Source organism: Phaethon aethereus (genome assembly GCF_964289735.1).
Source record: "Phaethon aethereus genome assembly, chromosome: 1".
Taxonomy (NCBI): Eukaryota; Metazoa; Chordata; class Aves; order Phaethontiformes; family Phaethontidae; genus Phaethon; species Phaethon aethereus.
The window spans coordinates 89,362,021-89,381,628 of NC_138575.1; the positions used below are offsets into that span (position 1 = coordinate 89,362,021).

Here is a 19,608-nt window from a genome sequence, read left to right on the forward strand (position 1 = left end):
GGTGATTGATTTGAGCAGGAGGTGAGATATCCAGCATTTTCAAGTTATGTGATATTCTTGTGTGTTTAACTACTGGAAAGAGAAAACATTTCAAAGTGAAGATACTCTTCATATGATTTGAGCACTGAACTACCTGTCTTAAAATCCTTCTTGTGGTTATCATTGTGGACACCAATGCACACAACCATAAATAGGACTTATTATTGCCTTTGCACATCTGTATTAATTATGTGTAAAATTTTGTCTGAAGAGAAAAAAAGCATTTGATACTTGGTTTGAGAAGCTACAGATAATAAAAATGTTTATGATAATGGAAGCCTTTTCATGAACTGAAAATAACTCATTGTTAACTGGTTTGATAAAGCCTACTCAGTATTTTAAAACCAACATCATTTATATAAAGTTAATGAGCCGAGAGGTATTCAGATGTAGGAAACACTTCATTTAAGATGGATTAATAGTTAGGCATATCATTTTGCAATTTGGACACGTTCAACTTCGAATTCAGTGTAAAAAGTAGCTCACATAATTTGATCCAATACCATTAAAGAAAATGTTGTTGGCTTTTGCAGGGTTGCCAAGAACAATACACTTACATAGTCTATTTATCTTCTGCTGAGCCATAAGGACATTTTCAGTTAATGATTGTAATTTTTTTCTAGAAGTTCTGAGTTGGGCTGAAGTAGAAAGAGCCTTCAGAGTGTTTACTTTTGAAAGCCTGAGGCTGACTGGGCTGAGTGACTCTGGTCTCCTGGAGAGCTCTGGATCTATGGTTGGAGGTGATTCTGAAGTGTCTTATATCCCTTGGGATAATCCAGCCCAGTTTGCACAACAGCTGAGACAACTCTTCCTTGTAGAAAAGAACCTTAGTGGGAAATCTCCAAGAGGCTCTGGTAAAAACCTCTGTGTTTACATTACTCTTGAAGAATTTAAATCTGATATTTATTTTACCATATCATTTTCTGTTTCAGGGCTGTGATTTTTCTTATTTGTAGAAATCGAGTATTGTATAGTCTGTACATTGAGTATCTATGTAGGATTACTAGATAAAGACAAAAGCTAGCTATTTTGTATGACAACATTAACAGTTTATTTAAGCAACCCTTTAAAATGGTATCTGTGAAAAATATGTACTAGAAAACTGTTTATTGCTTATGACATCAAATACATTTTTGAGACATAAAATACTGAAGTCATGCTTAAATGCCTTTCTGGATACAGGCTTTTGTGAGTTATGATGGCAGTCAAGTCTTTACAAACTCAGTAACAACCACAGATTGAAATCAAAAGTGATGTATAAGGTTAATTAGACTATTACTAGTAAATTTCTAGGAAGTGGAAAGGATCTATAACTTATATATGAGGACTCTAGAAGGTGACATAAAAAGTTGAAAATTAAAAAAAAAATTGTGCTTTATGGTGTAATTACACATGCATATTTTTTCCTGTAAATTTTTTTCGTACTTCATCTGCAGTCTGTGCAATTAGTATATCTTTAGCAAGTTACTTTGTGACATTTGAGCCATTATAACTATCTCATTCATATTAGAATGGGAACATTTTAGTTAGAAGGATCAGGGATGCAGCTTAGATAGGATCCTTTCCTTAGAAGGTTGGAGCAGACAAAATGAATCCTACTTATATGCCTCTCTCCTGAATTTTGGAAACATTTTTTGGGTGTTAGTTTATTTTACTTTTGTGCTAGTCACAATACTAAATATTGCAGTTACAAACACAGCCTCCAACATTTTATCACTTCTGTAACACTAAAGCAAATACCAGCAAGAGAAAACTTTTGCTTTGAGATTTTTTAACTCTTCTAAAGGCAGTCAGTAAACAGGTCTAATTTCCTAGAGAAGCAGAGCCAGATATATATATCTGGAAGCTGAGCTGGTTATGAGCCACTTATGAACAAATACTATCCAGAGTATTTTCTCCCAGAGTATTTTTCTTGTACGTGTGAATTTTGATCAAATGTTACTGCCCTAGCTCTGGCATAAATAATTCTATTAAAAGGAAATTATTTTAAAAAATTATGAGAGCATAGAAGATAGTCTTCATGTAATCCTATTCATATCAGATGGCCATTGTAACAATGATAGTTTATCAAGAATGGCTAGTCACATCCTCAGCAGAAGTAATATTATGTCAGTGGCTTGTAGAACTCTAAACTTGGACTTTATTGTATTTATAAAATTTTGCATTTTTCAAAAATATGGGAAAATATAATTTGCTGTCTTTTTTATGTCATCTGTGTAAAGGAATGCTTGTTACTGATTCTCTTGTTTAGTAAGCAGAAAAATGGTTCTTCATGTATGAGTCTTGAGGACACTTAGAGTATTTTTAATCTTTTTGACCATGCAAGGTCAGCATAGGACAAATAAGAGGGTTATTTAAAGGGTTATTTAAGTGGGTTTTATAAAGAGCTCTTTTTTTAATGACCTGCCTGGCACTTGTTGTCCCTGGATTTTCAAGTGTTCTTTTAGGAAAGAAGCGTGGCAGAGCTAATCATGTATTTATTGGACTAGTGTCATAAAAGGAAGCTTCAACTTGGTGGCAATCTCATCAGGGAGGCTAAGGAAATTGCATCACTCTAACCTTAGTGTTTAGGGATGAAATTTCTGGAACACTTCTTAAAATTCTGCTTTCAATTTCCAGGACATACAGAAACAAATGGCAAAGATGGAAGAGATGGTCTGGCTGATCCTGTTTTGAACAAAGAATTGGATCTTTTTATTTCTGATATGGCAAGTGTGGGGAATGGAATAAACTGCTCTCTATAGCATGAGACAACAGAAGATACTGTTCAGTGCCAGGACATGTTACTGGGGTTTCCTTTGCAATGCTGCATGCAAATGTTAATTTCATGATTTTTGGTGAATAGTGCCATAAGCACTATGAAATCACTTTGAGTTCTGAGGTGATGGGTCTTGGTGAAGCTACTAATGGCAATTCTATGCTAGTTTCACTGAATACTAGGGGTCAAATACTAGCATGAGAGATTGGGAGAAATTGCCAAACCATGTCACACTAATAGACTGTGTAGTTTGGCATCTTCAGAAACACCTGCCTGCCATACAGCCCTGGATAAATATAGCAATTTTAAAATGACTTCATAGGACATGTTTAAATATTCATAATTGCTTACAGAACTCAAAAACATCTAACCTAATAATAAAAATATTTAGGCTATGTTTGCCATAAAAAAGCCAAGACCAAAAACCTTTGGGAGTAATTGTGTTTTTTATTAAATAGTGCCATACGGGTCTACATATGTGCAGCATTATGCAATTAACTGTGATGCAACATGGGATGCTGTCTATTAAGTCAACAAGATTACAGTTAATTTAATACAACTGACACTGAAATGATGATATTCATTATTTTGTTTTGGTGTATTTTGAGGTGAGTCCGGAAAATTATGGCCTAGGACCAAATTTAGAAGAAATAAAAAAGACACAGAGGTGTTGTTTAACAGACTGGAGTTTCACTGAGCATTTTCAGCCCCATGTTCTTCTTCAGGTATCTGTGAACTGACAATCTTACTCATACAGTCACCCCTCAGAATGCTGTACAAGCAATTGTAACAGAGTAAAATTATTGCTAGATAATTGATTCAGTTTTATCCCTTTTACATTTTTACCAAAACCCATTGTCCTTTAGCTGCTTTTCAGTTTCTTGTGTGAAATTCGTAATTGGTTTTTTTTTTCCTGGTTTGGCCAAAATGCATCTGTCCTTTTTGGTAGTGAGTCTTTTAGCTAAACGTGTGATGGAGACAAAATGATCTTGCCCTTAGGAATGATTCTTCCTGGCAGTTATGGGACTCATTAGTGCCATGTGTGTGAAAGCATACTTTTCAAATACCTATGCAGTGTATGCTTTATGGGCAAATAGAAAATGTTGTTGTAATGGTACTTCACCCTTTCAGGGCTAGAAGCTTCATTTTTAGAAACCTTGCAAGCTAAAGACTAAAATTCATCTTGCAGAAAGACAGAACAACAAATGTGAAAGATACGTTCAGGTGTAGATGTCTTAAGTTGGTAGGCGTTTTCTTGGGAGGAGTGGATTATTAGTTCCTGTGCTGCCTTGAGCTTCATATGTTGCAATTCTTATTTGATCCTGACACATGGGTGAAGGAAAGGCTGCTTGGACCTTTTCAGCACCGCTTTAGCATCACAGCTTTAAAAGTCTGGTCATACATTTCAGTACATGGAGAATTGTTTCCTATGCAACATAAATAGCTAATACTAACTGAACTGTCAATAATTAGCGAATCTAGGCAAAAGATACTGATGGAAAATAACTGCAACAGAAAAGAACATTTTATTGCAACAGAAAAGAACATTTTGTAAGAACACATACGTATTTCCTAATACTAGATGTCACATCTGAACATAATTTTTACACCGACTAGTATTAAGGGTTTCATATTTAAAGAGAATATTTGTTGATATGCAATTATTTCAGTTTTACCTCAGTTGCATAGTTCTGTAAAAATAATAGTTTCAAAGAAGGCTTTCTTCTAATTATAACTATAAGTTTCAGCCTGCAGACAATGTAAACATTGAAAATGATGGGGCAGTGCAGAACAGAATGGAATAATGTAGAACACAGTAAATCTCAGAGATGTGCAGGTCATAGTATAGCAAATAGAATACCAAGTAAACTTAACTGAGATAAAAAAAGTAAATTTATTTTCTTTTTACCTGATATGATAGTTTTGCTTTTATTTACTATTTATTTAAATACTTTCTTATTTAAAATTAAGTATTTATTTAATAGTTCAGTTTATTTGTTTATTATTTAGCCAAACTTTTTCATTCATAGTCAGTCTCAGAAGGTGCGATTTAGAGACTGCCTCTTCTCAATATGAATACTGGTGGAGTTTCAGTTTCCATCTGCCTGAACAATTCACATTGCTGGAATCCAAATGTTTTGTGTACATGTTGTAGGACAGTGAAGTTCAAAGAACCTTTTGCTAAAAGCTGTGCTGTATAGCATCTGTACATGTGCTACTGTCTGCAGAGCGGATGTACCTTTATTTCTTTCCTTTTCAGGTTCTTCATACTGCATCCCAAGAATATAGATGTATTGATTCCTTTTATCATACCCAAGATAACTCTTTCCTAATGGTTCTTCACAATCCTATGAATCAGTATCGTTTGTGCCAAGAGACTTGGGATATTGCATTGCACTCTAATGTTGGATTCAGGTAATTGATTTTATCTTTCATGTCTCTTTCACGGTCATTTGCAGTCAATGGCTGTGCTTGGGGCAAAGCTTTGTAATTAAAAGATATCATGATGTAACACATTTGTGAGAAAGCAAGTCACGCAGGTGGAAAACAGTGCTATATCAAAAGAATTCTATTGAGATAAAGCTTTTCAAGTGAGGAGAACCATGCGGTAACTGTATGTGACTCCTTATCACAAACTATAAAAATACATATAATGCACACATACACGGCAAAGTCATATTAGGGATATCCACATCAAGAAAATTATGCTGAGGACACTTCAGCTGAGGGAGGTTAAAAAGAAAATTCTGTCTAGGAATATAATTATCAGGTTTTTCAACTATGTATACATAAATTGGGTGAGTGTTACTGTGAAAATTTTTTGAGAAAAGCTAGAAGCCTTTTACTAATGTTAGAATATTTTTTTCAAAGAATACCACGTTCTTCTCAATTCCTTGTCACTATCTGCTTACCAGTTAGAGGTATACAAGTGGTTGATGTGTCCACCATTAGAGCTTTTGTCAGTGACCTATTCATTTTGGAATATATTTTTGAACTGAAACAACAATGTAAATGATGATGTAGATCAAACTGCTATTCCAAATGATTGACCGAGAATACAATATGTGTCCATGTACTGATATGTAAAGAAGCTATAGTGCCATGGAGTGACAGCTGAGCTATCTTTAACCATGTCACTCTGGTGCTCTACGGATTAATTAATTTATCAAATAGAATTTCAAGCAAATTATCCAATGGACACCCCCTCATCTTGTCTGCAGGCATCCCTTTATAAGTGCAGTGCCTCATTTATCACATGGGAATCTTTTAATAGCAACTTCTGTTGGTACCTATATATTTGAACAGGTTTGAATGCTAAATAGGCAAAGTGTGCCATCCTGAAGACAAATTTTGTACTGTATTTTGTATCTTTACTCTCAGTCAAGGAACTCTGTGTGGGTCTATCGCAGCTTTCCAGCCACTTGGACTTAAATTATTTTTCATTAAAAGAGGCTGTTGTGATTAGCAGTGACTGGGACCAGAGCCAGAAGAGATTTACCAGCAGAAATACAAAGTTCCTTGGAGAAAATGCTGGCTGTTTTGTGGTTGTTGGACAAATCCACTAAATGTCTGGTCAATCAATCTTTTTGCCATGTATATAACAGCTGACATCTTCCCCAAAAGATAGTGAAAGCTGATGTGTTCAAGTAAACCTGGGTCTTGCATTCAGATAGACCCAGGCAGAGGGTTAGGGTTCTCAAATTCTATTACACAGAAGTCTGTTGGAGCCCAGAGCCCTTTATTTTGCCAACTATTCATATGCTTTGAGGCACTGGACTTTAAGGGCCTGATTCAAGTTGCTTAAACATAAACACCTGGTGTCAGTTTAGCTGCCTAGTGTATCTGAGATGTCCACACAGGGCTGACACATACGACATGAGACCCATACTCTTTTGGAAGAGATACCGGAGACCAGGTCACATACCGTAGTACATCGAACGTGTCACTTGGTGTCTACATACACTGAGTAACACATCACAGTGGCATATTGTTGTTGTGTCGTCTGTAGAAGCAGATCGTGAGGAACCAGACCTCCTCAGGAAGCATTTCTCCTTAAAAAACAACTCTTTATCTGTGGTGTCCTAGAACAATTTGGCTGGTCACCTTGAAAGGGCATTGAAATAGCCAATTCGAGGCCAGCTGAAAAATGGGAAGAGGTCTCAATACCTGCAAAACAAAAGTTGCTAATTTTGCATGCAAAGAAGGAATGAAGCATGTTCTCTGGCTGATGCATTATAATTCAGTTGGGGATGGAATAGCTATATGCTTCCTCCTTCTAGCTCTTCCACATACTATGGAAACAACGCTTAGACATGAAAGATAGCTTCTGCTTGGGGTATGCCATCATTGTTCAGTGACACTTCTTTGCGTTCTTCAAAGCAGTAAGGAGTTCCTAAAGAAACTGGCATGAAAGCTAATTAGAAGGTTTGGCTTTGCTCTTGTTTCATAGAAATATTCGATGTCACTGCTATGTATGCTTCTTAGTATCTTTGAAGAGCTATGGGCTCTCATTTACTTCTGTTATGTGGCATCTATACCTGCCTTTTCTCTGCAAAATAATCAGCACAATTTCTGACCTTATTCAACCTTTTTGCTAAAGATCATTTCAGATTTCCAGACGAAGTATCATAAATATTTGCTAGTGTATGTATCCAAGCAACCTAACACTTCTGTGGAAGACAGTCTTTTAGATACCTGGAGTGCTTCAAGCTGTTGCCTGCAATTAGCTTCCAGATCCTGCTGAGTTGCCAGAAACAGGTGTAAACCCTACTTAATTAAGCAGTAGTATTACTGGTTTTTATCTTTGCATGAAATAACTGGCTCCTGATGAGTTTAGGAACAATTTATTGATTTTCCTTTTATTAAAATTGCTGTCATTCTAATTCTGGGGATATATTTGGGTCACACTTTCACCACAGGAGTGTTGCAAATACACGACAGATGCTGTGCTTTACTGTCTCTCTGTTAGGAGTTTTCTACCTCTGTTTACTTGTTACTTCTTTATTGTGACATCTTGTAGACCACAGATCTACTTTGTAGGGTTGTTCCATAGTTGCTGTCCGGAATAGACTTCTGTTACCTGCTAATCAGTTGGTTGCAGTGGGTTCTGTTACAGCAAATTCTCATGCAAGGGGGAAATAAAATTTCTTACGTTGCAGCAACATTTGCTCCTGGAGATCTGTTACCCTTCTTTCTTCTCCATGGATATCGTGTCCCGCAGTTCATGTAGAACATCCAAAAATTCAGGAATTGTGCTGTTCAAAGGGTAGGCAGCAGGAGGCTGCCCATGAAATACAATGAATGCTACTGACTAAGGGGATCCAAAGGCAGTTTACATGTACAGTGATATGTGTGTATAAAACATTTCAACTCTGGTTAGGATAAGTGGCCATTCTAAGAAGCAGCCAAATGAATTCAGACATTATCAAAACTATTCTTTTGCTCAAAGTTAATCTTAATGACACTTGTTTACTGTTTCATAGTAAACACATTACACAAGTTACTGGAAAAGAATAATCCTTTCTGAGAAATGATTCTGAGTCAGACATTGGCAGTAGTGACATCAGAATACATATTAATAGAGTGTGTATTTTTGACTTTGAATGACTGTTTCATTGCCCTAAAATACTTTCCATGCGAATAATCTCTTTTTTATTTATAACGTATATTCATCTTCATGTTATTCCAGTACTGGCAATTCTAGGTTCCAGCCTAGTTTTGCCTTTTGATTTCAACACCTTTGTTTTGATAGCTTGTACACTTTTCTTCAGATACAACCAGAATCACCTTGTTCCTACCAAGTACATGATCAACGGTTTCTCCATGCAAGTTTCCCAAAGCAGGATCCACATATATTGCTGGAGCTGAGAGAGACTTGTGTATCTTTAAGCTGTACGTGAAGTGTATACATCTCCAGTCTGTGTAGATAGCCTACATATTAATTCTCTCGGACATACAATGTAATGCTGCAGTAAGAACTTTAAAACAATTGTGAGGTCAAGAATTGTTTGTACCACCTGCATGTTCACAACCCAAAACTGTAAGGCATGCAGAGCATTTGAGTACAACTGAATCATCTTGAACTTATAAATGCAAAATGTTGTGAAGACACAACAACTGAATCTCATGCATTCTTTAAAAGTCCCTTTTAGTTTTGCACACGTGAAGAATTTTACTTTAAATAACTAGGGTAACACTCCAAACAAGGGGTGAGTGGCAACCGCATGTAAGACTTGCAGGCTTCATCCTACCTTGGAAGCAGTTGTTCACAATGAACTATTTTAGCAGTCATTTCAGACACCTTTGAAAGATGAGACAATGCAACTACCTATACCAGTTGCAAATTCTGGATGAGTTTCTCATTCAGTGCTCACTTCAACTGTTAATCGTGAATATTCTTGATTTACATCAGGCTAGAGTGCACTGATTCTCTAATCTGGATTTGGATGACAATTTCCAAGCGCCTTTCTTGTCACACCGATAAAGAAGAGCTAGAAGTTAAATAGAATAAAAGAATAGAATTAAATAGAATAACTCAGTTGCTGAACAAACAAATGAAGTGTATTCTAAAACACAATATAAATCAAGAACAACTGAGAAAATAAATTATCCTGGTGGTAAAACAGTGAGGAGGAGAATTAGTCTCAACCTTTCTTAAACTGAATGTCTCTATGTTTTCTGACTTTCTGGATTTTGTTTGAGGGCAGGCATTCTTTGAAAGACAAGTTTCTAATATCTCTGCAGAAAGGAGAACCAAAATCCCAAATGTAAGTTATATTAAGCAAATACCAGCCAGGCAAAAGACCAGCTCCTGTAAAAACTGAGCAAAACCCTGTCAAAGGTAAGCCTTCTCACAAACATTATAGAATAATATTTGTATAAGAAACTGAGAAGCCAAGTGATCTTGTTTGACCTGAAATCATATTAGTGAAAACTGTGTTACAGTAAATAGAGGAATGTTGTGCTTTTCAGGAACTATCTTGAGCTGGTGGCCAACTCAATTGAAGACTGGTTGAAAGAGGAAGAAGTCAAATACAAAGAAGAGAAGATAGCTAAGGAAATAGAGTCTCATAAGCTGGAAAAAGCCATGGCAGAAGGACCTTTTGTATTGTCTGCATGTGCTGTGGAAAAACCTGACTTCCCTAAGAAAGCCAGAAGTGGGTATCTTTTTGTTTTATCCTAGAAAATTAAATTTTCGTGTTGTGTGCTGAGACCCAAAGTTGTTCAGAACAGAATTACATACATTTTTTTCACAGGGTAGCCTTGTTTTGTAGTCTTTATAGACTTAAGTATGTTTTGAAATTAAATAAATACACATATTTAAATATTCTGCATAATCCTCTGTTCTGAAAACCAGGATCTTTAATGCCAATTTACATTTACAATAGCTGCGCTTAATGGAATTACTTTAAGGATTACATACAAATATGAATCTCTGTTTAGATGACTGAACATACGAAGAAATGAGCAGTAGTTAAGTAGTTAAAGTAGGCAACAGAGTTCAGGAAAATTCATTTTTAAAAGGGCAGGATAAAAGCTGGAAGTCAGAAGCTGTGGGCTTGAAGCTGAAACTGGAACTGACTAGACTGCAGAGCAAACTTTAATTACAAGCAACATTTTGGATAGTGAAAATTGTAAGCAGTTCATACAGTAACTGTTGAGCAGACAATAAAATCTGAAACCCCGTTTGACAAAAGAGAACTTCTGTCCAAATTGTCTATTTGTGTATTTAAATGGTATTAACAATTATTTGTTATTTAGCCTTTGCCTTGTTCACCTTCTTTGGGAATGTGCTTTGAAACCTTCTAGTACTAGCAATTAACATTTACAAAAAGAGGAATGTTATTCCTCAAGCCAATTAACACATCTGATTATAGTTTGGAAACCGAAAGGACAGTTCCGACTTCTAAATCATGATTTGTACCTATCTAGCTGTCACAGGAGCTAGGCTGAGTCTTGCCCATCTAGTGCCTCATGACAGATATGATTCATACAGTAGTTCACTTGCTGAAAGAAGATAATCACCTTTAGCTGAGATTTGCAGACGGCTAACAGTATATTTAGATGATTCCAATTTCACTGGCAGTGCTGTAACCCACACTGCAACTTTTACTTTTGAGTAAGTAGAAGTTCCTGACAGCGTGCTTTAATCTCTTCTAGCAGGTAAATATTGGGTATCCAAGCATGTTATAAAACCCACACACCTAGAAAGATACCCTTTTCATGAGTCATAGATGCTATAAAGCCCTAATAGTAAACAGGGAATATGGTAAGTGTTTCTTTAGTGAAGGTTTGAAGGTTCAGACAGCATTTCTTCACTTTTTTGACTTGAAAGTCATATCTTGTAATATCTATTATTCTGGTATTGAACTTGTTCTGGCATTTGGTGAGCTGATTAAAGCACTGGATCTGAATTCTGGAACAGTGGTAGTAGCAAAAATAATAAATACTGCTTATTGTTTATTCAGCATTGCTCATCTGCATTAAAAAAATCTTGTTGCAGGAGCAACGTCTTCAATAGCAAGAAGCAGAGAGTGAGTCTTTTAATATGTTGATATATTATTTAGCATATTTGGTCCCCAGTTATGTCTGTCAAGTAATACTAGTTGCCAGATAAGTGTCTTTCTATTTTATCTCTAAAAATATTTAACATTTTTTAATCTTTTATTAATTAACATCTTTATTCTACTTTTATACTTTTTACTATTTACAAATACATATTTTTTTACTTGCACTTTTATTTTTCCATTTTTAAAAATTATTCAATTTTTATATGTTTATAACCTGATTTATTCCCCTTTCATTTCTCAAAGGCAGCACGTTAGGACCTGAGAGCATTATGGAGACTAATCCAGAATCTCAATGCATCAATGAAAAAAGTCCTTTTATCAGAGAAGGTTCTCTAAAGGTGAGGCAAAAATATGTATGTTTCTGAAATGGACTAAATAACACTGCTTTCCCAGGAAAGTAAGCCTTCATTCTTACGTAGACTTGAGTCAGTCCTCTTAGTTTTTCTGCTCTTGGCTATTTTTTGTATACTTTATTTTTTCTTTCATTTATTCCTCATTGCTTCAGTTATGTTATGTTATTTTCTTAAGGTGAGACTGTTTGTAGTTACACTGGACATTCCAAAAGCAATTCATAATTGCAGAACTAGGAAATGAGAGTTATGGATAATATCCTACTTCTCACTGAAGTTTACTGGATGTGAAATTTTCTGAAAGTAAAACATAAGATCTAGATTCATGGAAGTACTTATGTACCCAACTCCTACTTTCACTGTCTACATCTCTTTGAAATGAAGGAGTGTAAATACGGTACCTCAGAGTTCTCTTATGACAGAGAATCCCATTTTATAGACATAGACCATGGTCATGCACTACAGATTAATTGACTTGCCTAGGTTCACACTGTAAGTTTCTGGCTGAGGTAGGAGTTAAGCACATGTTTTTTAAGTCTTAGCATTGGCACTATCCATTACTTTGCACAAATCTAGCTTAACCAATGTTGTGCTCCCCTGCTTTTTTTGACTCCTCACAGGCATAGTATGTCTCATCTTTCTTAGAGTGTGTAATGCTCTGCACTTAAACTACTGATATTGGAATGTAGATATGAAATGGCATTAATCAGTTCCTGGGTACTCAACTTGAGCTGGCATAGTTCAAGTTAGGCTAGTGCCTAACTTGTAACTGTGAATGCTTACCATTTCTTCCACAGAAATGCTTGTGCTTTGGTATGCTTAGAATATAAAATGTTACAAAGCCCTAAATACTCTGGAAAATCTCGGATGTCTCTTGTCTTCCTGATACAAGTTGGTAATTGTGGCACTGATACCTCATTCCTCTTTCCAAAAAAGAATAAAATCATTTTATCTCACAGTTGCATTTTTTGAATAAACTAATACCAGTGGTGCATTCTGATTTGGTGATAAACATTGTGGAAAAGTGCACAACAAAATCATTCTTTTATGACTGAATGTGTAAGATACAAATAATCGTCTGTTATGTCTGCTGTGGTCAAGAATGACTGATACTGTGGATTGAATGAGTCAGTAATTTTATGCAAAATATAGTGTGTAATATTGTGAAACTGTAGATGTGTTTGGAAAACACAAGTGACTTAGAACATCGGTTTCTTTGAGTTTGTTTACTTACACTCTTTTCAGCATGCACATATAAAATATCTTTTAATACAAAGAGAACCACAATAATTTGAATTCCTAACATTTAATGTAGGCTTGGAAGGAGGAGCAGGAGCGATTACTAGAGGAAGAACAACTTAAGGAAGAAAACAAAAGAAAAAAAGAAAATTTGGGAGGTAAAATGAAAGGACAGGAGATAATAATACATGAAGAAAGTAAAGGTTCCAATAAGAAATCTTCCAAAGAGAAATTTAAAGATGAGCCAGCAAAAGCCCCTGAACTTGAGGAGGATCCCATCATCCCAGAACCACATTCTGAGAAAGTTTATAAGGTAAGGAGTCATATTATTGCACCATGTTAGGAAAGTGCTAACTGTTTATATATAGAGTCAAAATTACAGCAAAGCTATTATCAATTGTGAAATTGGAGTTCAGGGCAAATTAAGCCTAACTAGGTCTTGTCTAACTCCATCATTTTAGCAGCAGATCTTCTCCTAAAAGTTATGGAAAACAGTTTCTGATGTTTAAGGTTATTCTACACAAGACTATTTAATTAACTTGGATTTTTTTTGCGTATATGATATGAACACCAAGATAAGTTGATCATGGTTTTGTGCCCATGCAAAGTATATTTATGGGATGAATTTTGCCTAAAAACGAGATTTTCATGGGAGAGAATAGGAAAGGGGAACATAAAGACATGTTCCAACTCCCATATTCAGGGACTGCTAGACCTAGTTGAAGTTCTGGCTGTCCACATTTGGAATCAAGTAAAAGGAGTTCACTGTTTCTTCCCTTTCCTATTTCAAAATTCATGTTCTTGGAGTGCCTACATACAAGGTATTCTGCCTGTTATACTAAAAGAGGGATATTTCTTACAGAGGGAACTCTGCGCTAGTTGTGTCCAAAGTTTTTAGGCAGTTTTCACTGCTTTATATTTGAAGAGTCTAATTATTGCATCCAAAACTTGCATAGTTCAATATATTTTTGTCTAAACTTGCTTGAATACAGAATTCAAACTCGGATATATCACGTTTCAGGCTGAACTTACTGAGTGCACTCACATAGTTCTTGCTAGTTTGGGTCTCTTTGGAAGGCACAGCAATCTAGGAATCAGATTTATAGTGTTTGAATTCCAAAATCTAGAGGGTAGAAAGCCGAATCTTTATCTGCCCTTTATCTGATCACATAGCATTGTACTTTGTTTCTTCGTAATTGGCCAGAATTTTTCTTTTCTTACCATTATATGTTAAGCCACCAGTCTACTTGCTACTCTTCAGTTTCCATGATGACTGCATGCCACTGAAGGACCAGATTCTGCTCTCATGCATAACAAGTTACTTCAGTTAGTAACTGAGAACTTATTTGGATATGAGAATAACATGCTATGTATTTGCTAAAGTTGTTATTACGTTAGTTAAATATCTAAGTAAAAAATGTTGACCAGAACAGTGGGATCTTGAGGATCTGTCCTTCATTTGCCTCTTTCATGGCTTCTGTCTTTCTCATTTATGCATAATCTAAAACTTGTTTTTCCAGTTTCTTGGCTACAATACAGGGGAGGATCTCATTCAAGTATCAGGAACCAATCAGTATCTTTTCCCATCTGATGGAGGACAAATTCAAGTAGAGAAGATAGAATTTGTAAAAGGTGATTCTTTAATGCTTTATGCTCTGCTTTGACTCAGTTACTAACTGATGGCATAGTTTCTTAATCCATAAATGCTTTTTCATGTTTCAGTAGTAGAAATTCAGTTAAAGATATTGTGAGAGTACCATGTAATTCCATATTAGCCTCTATCACTACTAATGTTTACATTTTCCTGTAGTATGTTAACAATTGAGAGATAAAGTACCAGAAAATCAGAAATTTAAAAAAAATCAGTTCATATTTATCTGTTCGATGGCAACCAATGCATGATATTCAAAGTATGCATTTTCCAATAATTTGTCCAGTCAAATGCAATACATCTAAGCAATGGGGTTATACTGCAGCCTCTCAGATCTAATTGTCAGGAAGTTGTTGAATATGTAGTCCAAACTCAGCTAACCTTAATTGTGTCTTCTTCATCTACTACAAAGCAATTCATTCCACTTCCGAACAATTTTCTTTTTTGTGTGCTTTATAGTTGCAGGTGCAGGGTTTTTTTTGGGTGTGGGGCAGTTCTGAAGCCTGATGGGAGCAATAATAGCATTCCATTGCTTTGCAGGTCTAACTTTGGTAAAGGTGAAGGTGATAAAAGACAACCACAATTTCTTCATTCATATCACAGACCCTGAGAAAAACTTAAAAGAAATCGAAGTGCAAGAAATCAATGAAGAACAGAAAATTATATCAGGTCCGTGGATTGACATAACTGATATAAAGAATTAATAGTTTGACATGTAATCATAGAATAGTTTGGGCTGCAAGGGACCTTTAAAGGTCATCTAGTCCAACCCCCCTGCAACAAGCAGAGACATCTTCAACCAGATCAGGTTGCTCAGAGTCCTGTCCAACCTGACCTGGAATGTTTCCAGGGATGGAGCATCTACCACCTCTCTGAGCAACTTGTTGCTGTGTTTCACCATCCTCATTGTGAAAATTTTCTTCCTTCTATCTAGTCAAAATCAAGCCTCTTTCTAGTTTAAAACCATTACCCCTGTCCTATCGCTACAGGCCCTGCTAAAAAGCTTGTCTCCATAAATTCCTCCTAATGGCAGAGGGTAAATAAGATCAGTGTTCTGTAAACACAAGTAAAAATCCAGTTGGCTGACTTAAGCACCATGTAGAGAGATCTTACCAAGATGTAGAAGCACAGTACAGGTCAACAGATGCAAACCAATCTCTTTTCCAAAGCAAGGAAATCAATGAAAAGAGTCACCATTCCTTAAGAAAATAATTTTCTTCTTTAGTGGAGGACTCATGCAGATCTTAATGTGGCCTGCGAAAGCCTAAGAAAATGCAAACTATGTCCATTGTGACCAGAATAAATATCTGCCCTTGAAAGGGAAGACTTCCCCCTTTGAACTAGACCTCCTTTTGTGGGTCAGATGACCATAGCGTTAGTGCCTCCTCAAGATCTTTGCTGTGGAAACAGATCTTTCTGCAGTTCAGCAACTTCTACTGTTAGTTGACATATTGCTAACACTCAGAAAGCATTGAATCCAAATCCTTTCTGAATCCAGGTGAGAGTGTTTCCAAGAAGGATGCCAGCCTGTAGCAATCTGTGTATATGTTTGCCAAAAGCACCGTGGAATTGCTTTCAGTGAACTGGAGAGTGTTGGAAAAGTATAGCTTTTCGTAGGTGTGTAAGCTCTTTTAATCTAGAGCTAGCTTTAGAAAGCGTCCTGCCCTTGCTGCTCTCCTTGGCTTCAGCTGCCACCAGTGATCTAATTGTAGGTTGTTTGAATAGAAAATTTTATCCCTTCCACAGATGAGATGTTTCTTGTCTGCCCTTCTGAAAGTAGTCCCGTATCACTCTGGGGTCTGCCAGATGGTACTTTCAGTCACCAGGGTGTTAGCCTCTGAGGCAAGTTGTATTCACCTGGCATGAGTGAGAGGCTTTCCTCCTGTGTAAACAGGAGTACCTTGTAGAAAGGCAGTAGAAAAGAGAATAATCAATCCACTCTAATACTTTGCAGTGTCTGAATGGTACAATGGTACGCTTTTAATGCAGTCAAAGTGTCAAAACAGCATCCTACAGGTGATAGTTATCAATTAACATTGCAATGACAGACAGTAAAAAGGAGCAAAGGTCTCAGCACGTGTGCCTTGTTCATGAAAGAACCGGGAGATGGCTACGTATTGGGTGCCTGCCTTAACCTTCTTTTGCAGTCTTTGCTGCTTCTCACAGTTTTAAGAAGCTGTTCCCCATATTGGAAATCCCTAGGATTTCTTCTTACCAGCAGAACGTTTCTTTAAGGCAGTAGGAGTTGAACTAGAGGCAAGGTAGGATCCAGTGTCATTGTCTTGGAGGTGTTACCTGGCATAGTTCATGCGGTTTACGTACTCATGACATGACATCTTGTCTTGCACCTCTAAGTGAGCTTGTCTCCCAATCCACTTTCACAAACGCCAGACATATCTTTGGATCTAATTTCTCAACTTTTTCTCCTTTCTTTTACTTTCTCCTCAAGGTATGGTCCCTGTGACAGTATCTGAGACAGTGACTTTTATTAGTGCATAGGCCACGTGATAGAAATGAGCAGTCTAGCATTATTGTCAGCCAAGTAGGGAATGGAAACAAGGATTTTTGACTCAAGAGCTATGTTCTTCTGCTGTTTAAATTCACAAAGACTTTTTGCTAGTTGTTGCTATTAAACCTGTTTTTACACACCTAACAAATTCAAATGCAATTTCTAGATTAAAGTTAACAGCTCTATTATGCAAAACTGATTATTATATACTACCTTATGAATGGAATGATATGGTTTTCCCCATTCTGTATTAATCTGTTTTACAGGTTAGTCATCCACATTAGGTGCCACTGTTCACACCAGTCATTGGTTTGCAGGTCAGGTGGTTCTGGTATGTTTTGCTATCTTTAAAATTCATTCTAATATTTTTAAAGGAAAATTGAAAAATCAAAAGAAAGCTGTGAGCAAGTTTGGATCTTTTTCAGCCACCTTGGAAAATGGAATCCAGCTGTCTCTGAGCTATTATGGACCTACAGGGAAGACATCAGGTAAAGTAAGCAAATAGAAGAGGATATTTGAGAACCATAGGGGAATTTTTTTTTTTCCTTCATACACTCCTTAACCCAATAATTTGTTGCATGCAATTCTGCCTTTCTCAGCAGCTGTTACTACATGGTGGGGAATTTTCAGCAAGGCTCAAGATGAGATTACATTGTCAAGAATATTCTATGATTCAAATTTCAAAATGGAGGGAGGTCTCCATGCTTTTTTACTTACTGTGAAAACAGAGCAGTGCAAGGAGAAACTTGCAAGTATTGTTATTAAGTAGCTCAGCAAAATCAGCCAATTAATTTGAACCAAAGAAAATGTGATTTGCTGAGGAGTCTTCTTGGTTTTCCAAGAAATAATATTTTTGTAAACTTATATAGGTGATTATGGAACTTTCATTTTATGTTAGGATTTTGACTTTAGGTTACAGTTGTGCAGACATAATGAGGGATTTCTCTCAGCCTTTCAATAAACACATTCACCAACTGGAAGCAATTGCTTCACAAAACCACAGTGAAAATAGCATCTGCTTTTACCAAGAGCTTTTTGTTTCCATTACATCTGAAAGGCCACTGAAACCATCATACGGATAAAAGTAAAACCCTCCTCTGATCAGAAAATAATCCCAACATTTTTCAGCTCTTAAAATATGAAAACATTTAATTGAATGCATCTTTGTGTGGACTGTGGTAAACCATTCAACTATACACTCAGTTTTAATTATTCAAATATGTTTTACAAATTAATTACTAAAAATGGGCTTTTTAAACTTGAGCCAAGGGAGTATCCACAATGTAGTGGCCTGTGAAAACTTGTATTTTGGCATAAGAGAGACATGTCTAATTAAACACCTACATGTCAGCTGTAACGTTCAGGCTTTTTCACATGTATCCTATTTCTAAGCATCATCTTCTACATTAGAATAATCCTTGCCATGTTGAGCTTTAGTGCAGCACGGCTGACTGTCATTCTTTGATTGTTTGCAGTTTTTCTACAATCACTTACTTATGGCTAATTCCCCTTGTGGGTGTTAGTATCGTAAGTGCTCTGAAAAATTCTGACCAGAAATATTCTGTCTCAGACTATTCTCATATGCCATCCGTCCCTACCATAGAATGGTATGCTGTGTAATCTGCAGTTTCTCTCCACTGATTGGTTAAATTGAGTGTGAATTACTCATTTTCCTTGCATTACTGAAGTAATTTTCTGGAACCTCTCTAATTCGCATTTTTCTTATTGTTTTTCTCATTTTATCTCTTCTCTCTTCCTTTTAGGGAAGCTAAGATGACAAAAGGCCTGAGGCTGTTTGCTGGCTTTATGCATCTTTTTTATTTCTTAGTTGAATGTTAGTATTTGTTTACATTTTGAATTATTTGTTTTCTCTGGCATGACCAAAATCTAACTTCAGACCACCTTACAACCAGACTTAGAAGTAAGCTCCTCATCGCTTTGTGAACTGCTTGAGCACCTGCGGGATTTTTGCCTCTGGGTATTATAGAACCTTTGCACTTGCTCTTTGTGCCTTGATGAAATCATGAGAGTACAACTCCAAGTGCTAGAGATCTGTATGTGTGTGCAGGAGGAAGGAAACCTTCCTTAATCTGACAGTCCTCTGGAATTTCACATCTCTCAAGATTTCTAAAGATACTTTCCCTCAGTCTTAACAGTCCACTCTTTTTTCGTTGTTACCCTCATACACTGTGTTCTCATTTTTCAGGGCAACAAGAGTAAAGGAGTAGGTGAAATTTCCTTAGGGCTCAAGAGCCTATAGCAGCTTCTGTTCCTAAATTCAGCACTCAGAAAGTAGTGTCATCTGAAACTGAGCATGCTCCACTTCATAGCATGGGTACCTGTGAAGTATAGCTCCCCTCACTATATATAAGAACTTCCTTATACCCAGTTTGCAGTGCTCACATGGACATTTATACTCACCTGACAAGATGGATTACATTCGCTAAAGATTTTATTGGACAGTTGCCTCAGAATCCTTCATTTTGGCTGTC

General features: G+C 36.4%; 1 protein-coding gene across 1 annotated transcript in view; it reads left to right on the forward strand.

Moving 5' to 3' along the window:
* The window catches only part of SPAG17 (sperm associated antigen 17), a gene marked incomplete at both ends in the record, with an annotated part of 115,938 nt that overhangs the window by 50,981 nt on the left and 45,349 nt on the right, over positions 1-19,608 (forward strand). The window contains 10 exons of the mRNA XM_082004477.1: positions 663-893; positions 2,659-2,747; positions 3,406-3,522; positions 5,058-5,212; positions 9,770-9,958; positions 11,615-11,705; positions 13,033-13,269; positions 14,477-14,588; positions 15,148-15,276; positions 17,491-17,604. Of these exons, the coding sequence (XP_081860603.1) occupies positions 663-893; positions 2,659-2,747; positions 3,406-3,522; positions 5,058-5,212; positions 9,770-9,958; positions 11,615-11,705; positions 13,033-13,269; positions 14,477-14,588; positions 15,148-15,276; positions 17,491-17,604 (1,464 nt within the window). The remainder of the gene's footprint in view (positions 1-662; positions 894-2,658; positions 2,748-3,405; positions 3,523-5,057; positions 5,213-9,769; positions 9,959-11,614; positions 11,706-13,032; positions 13,270-14,476; positions 14,589-15,147; positions 15,277-17,490; positions 17,605-19,608) is intronic.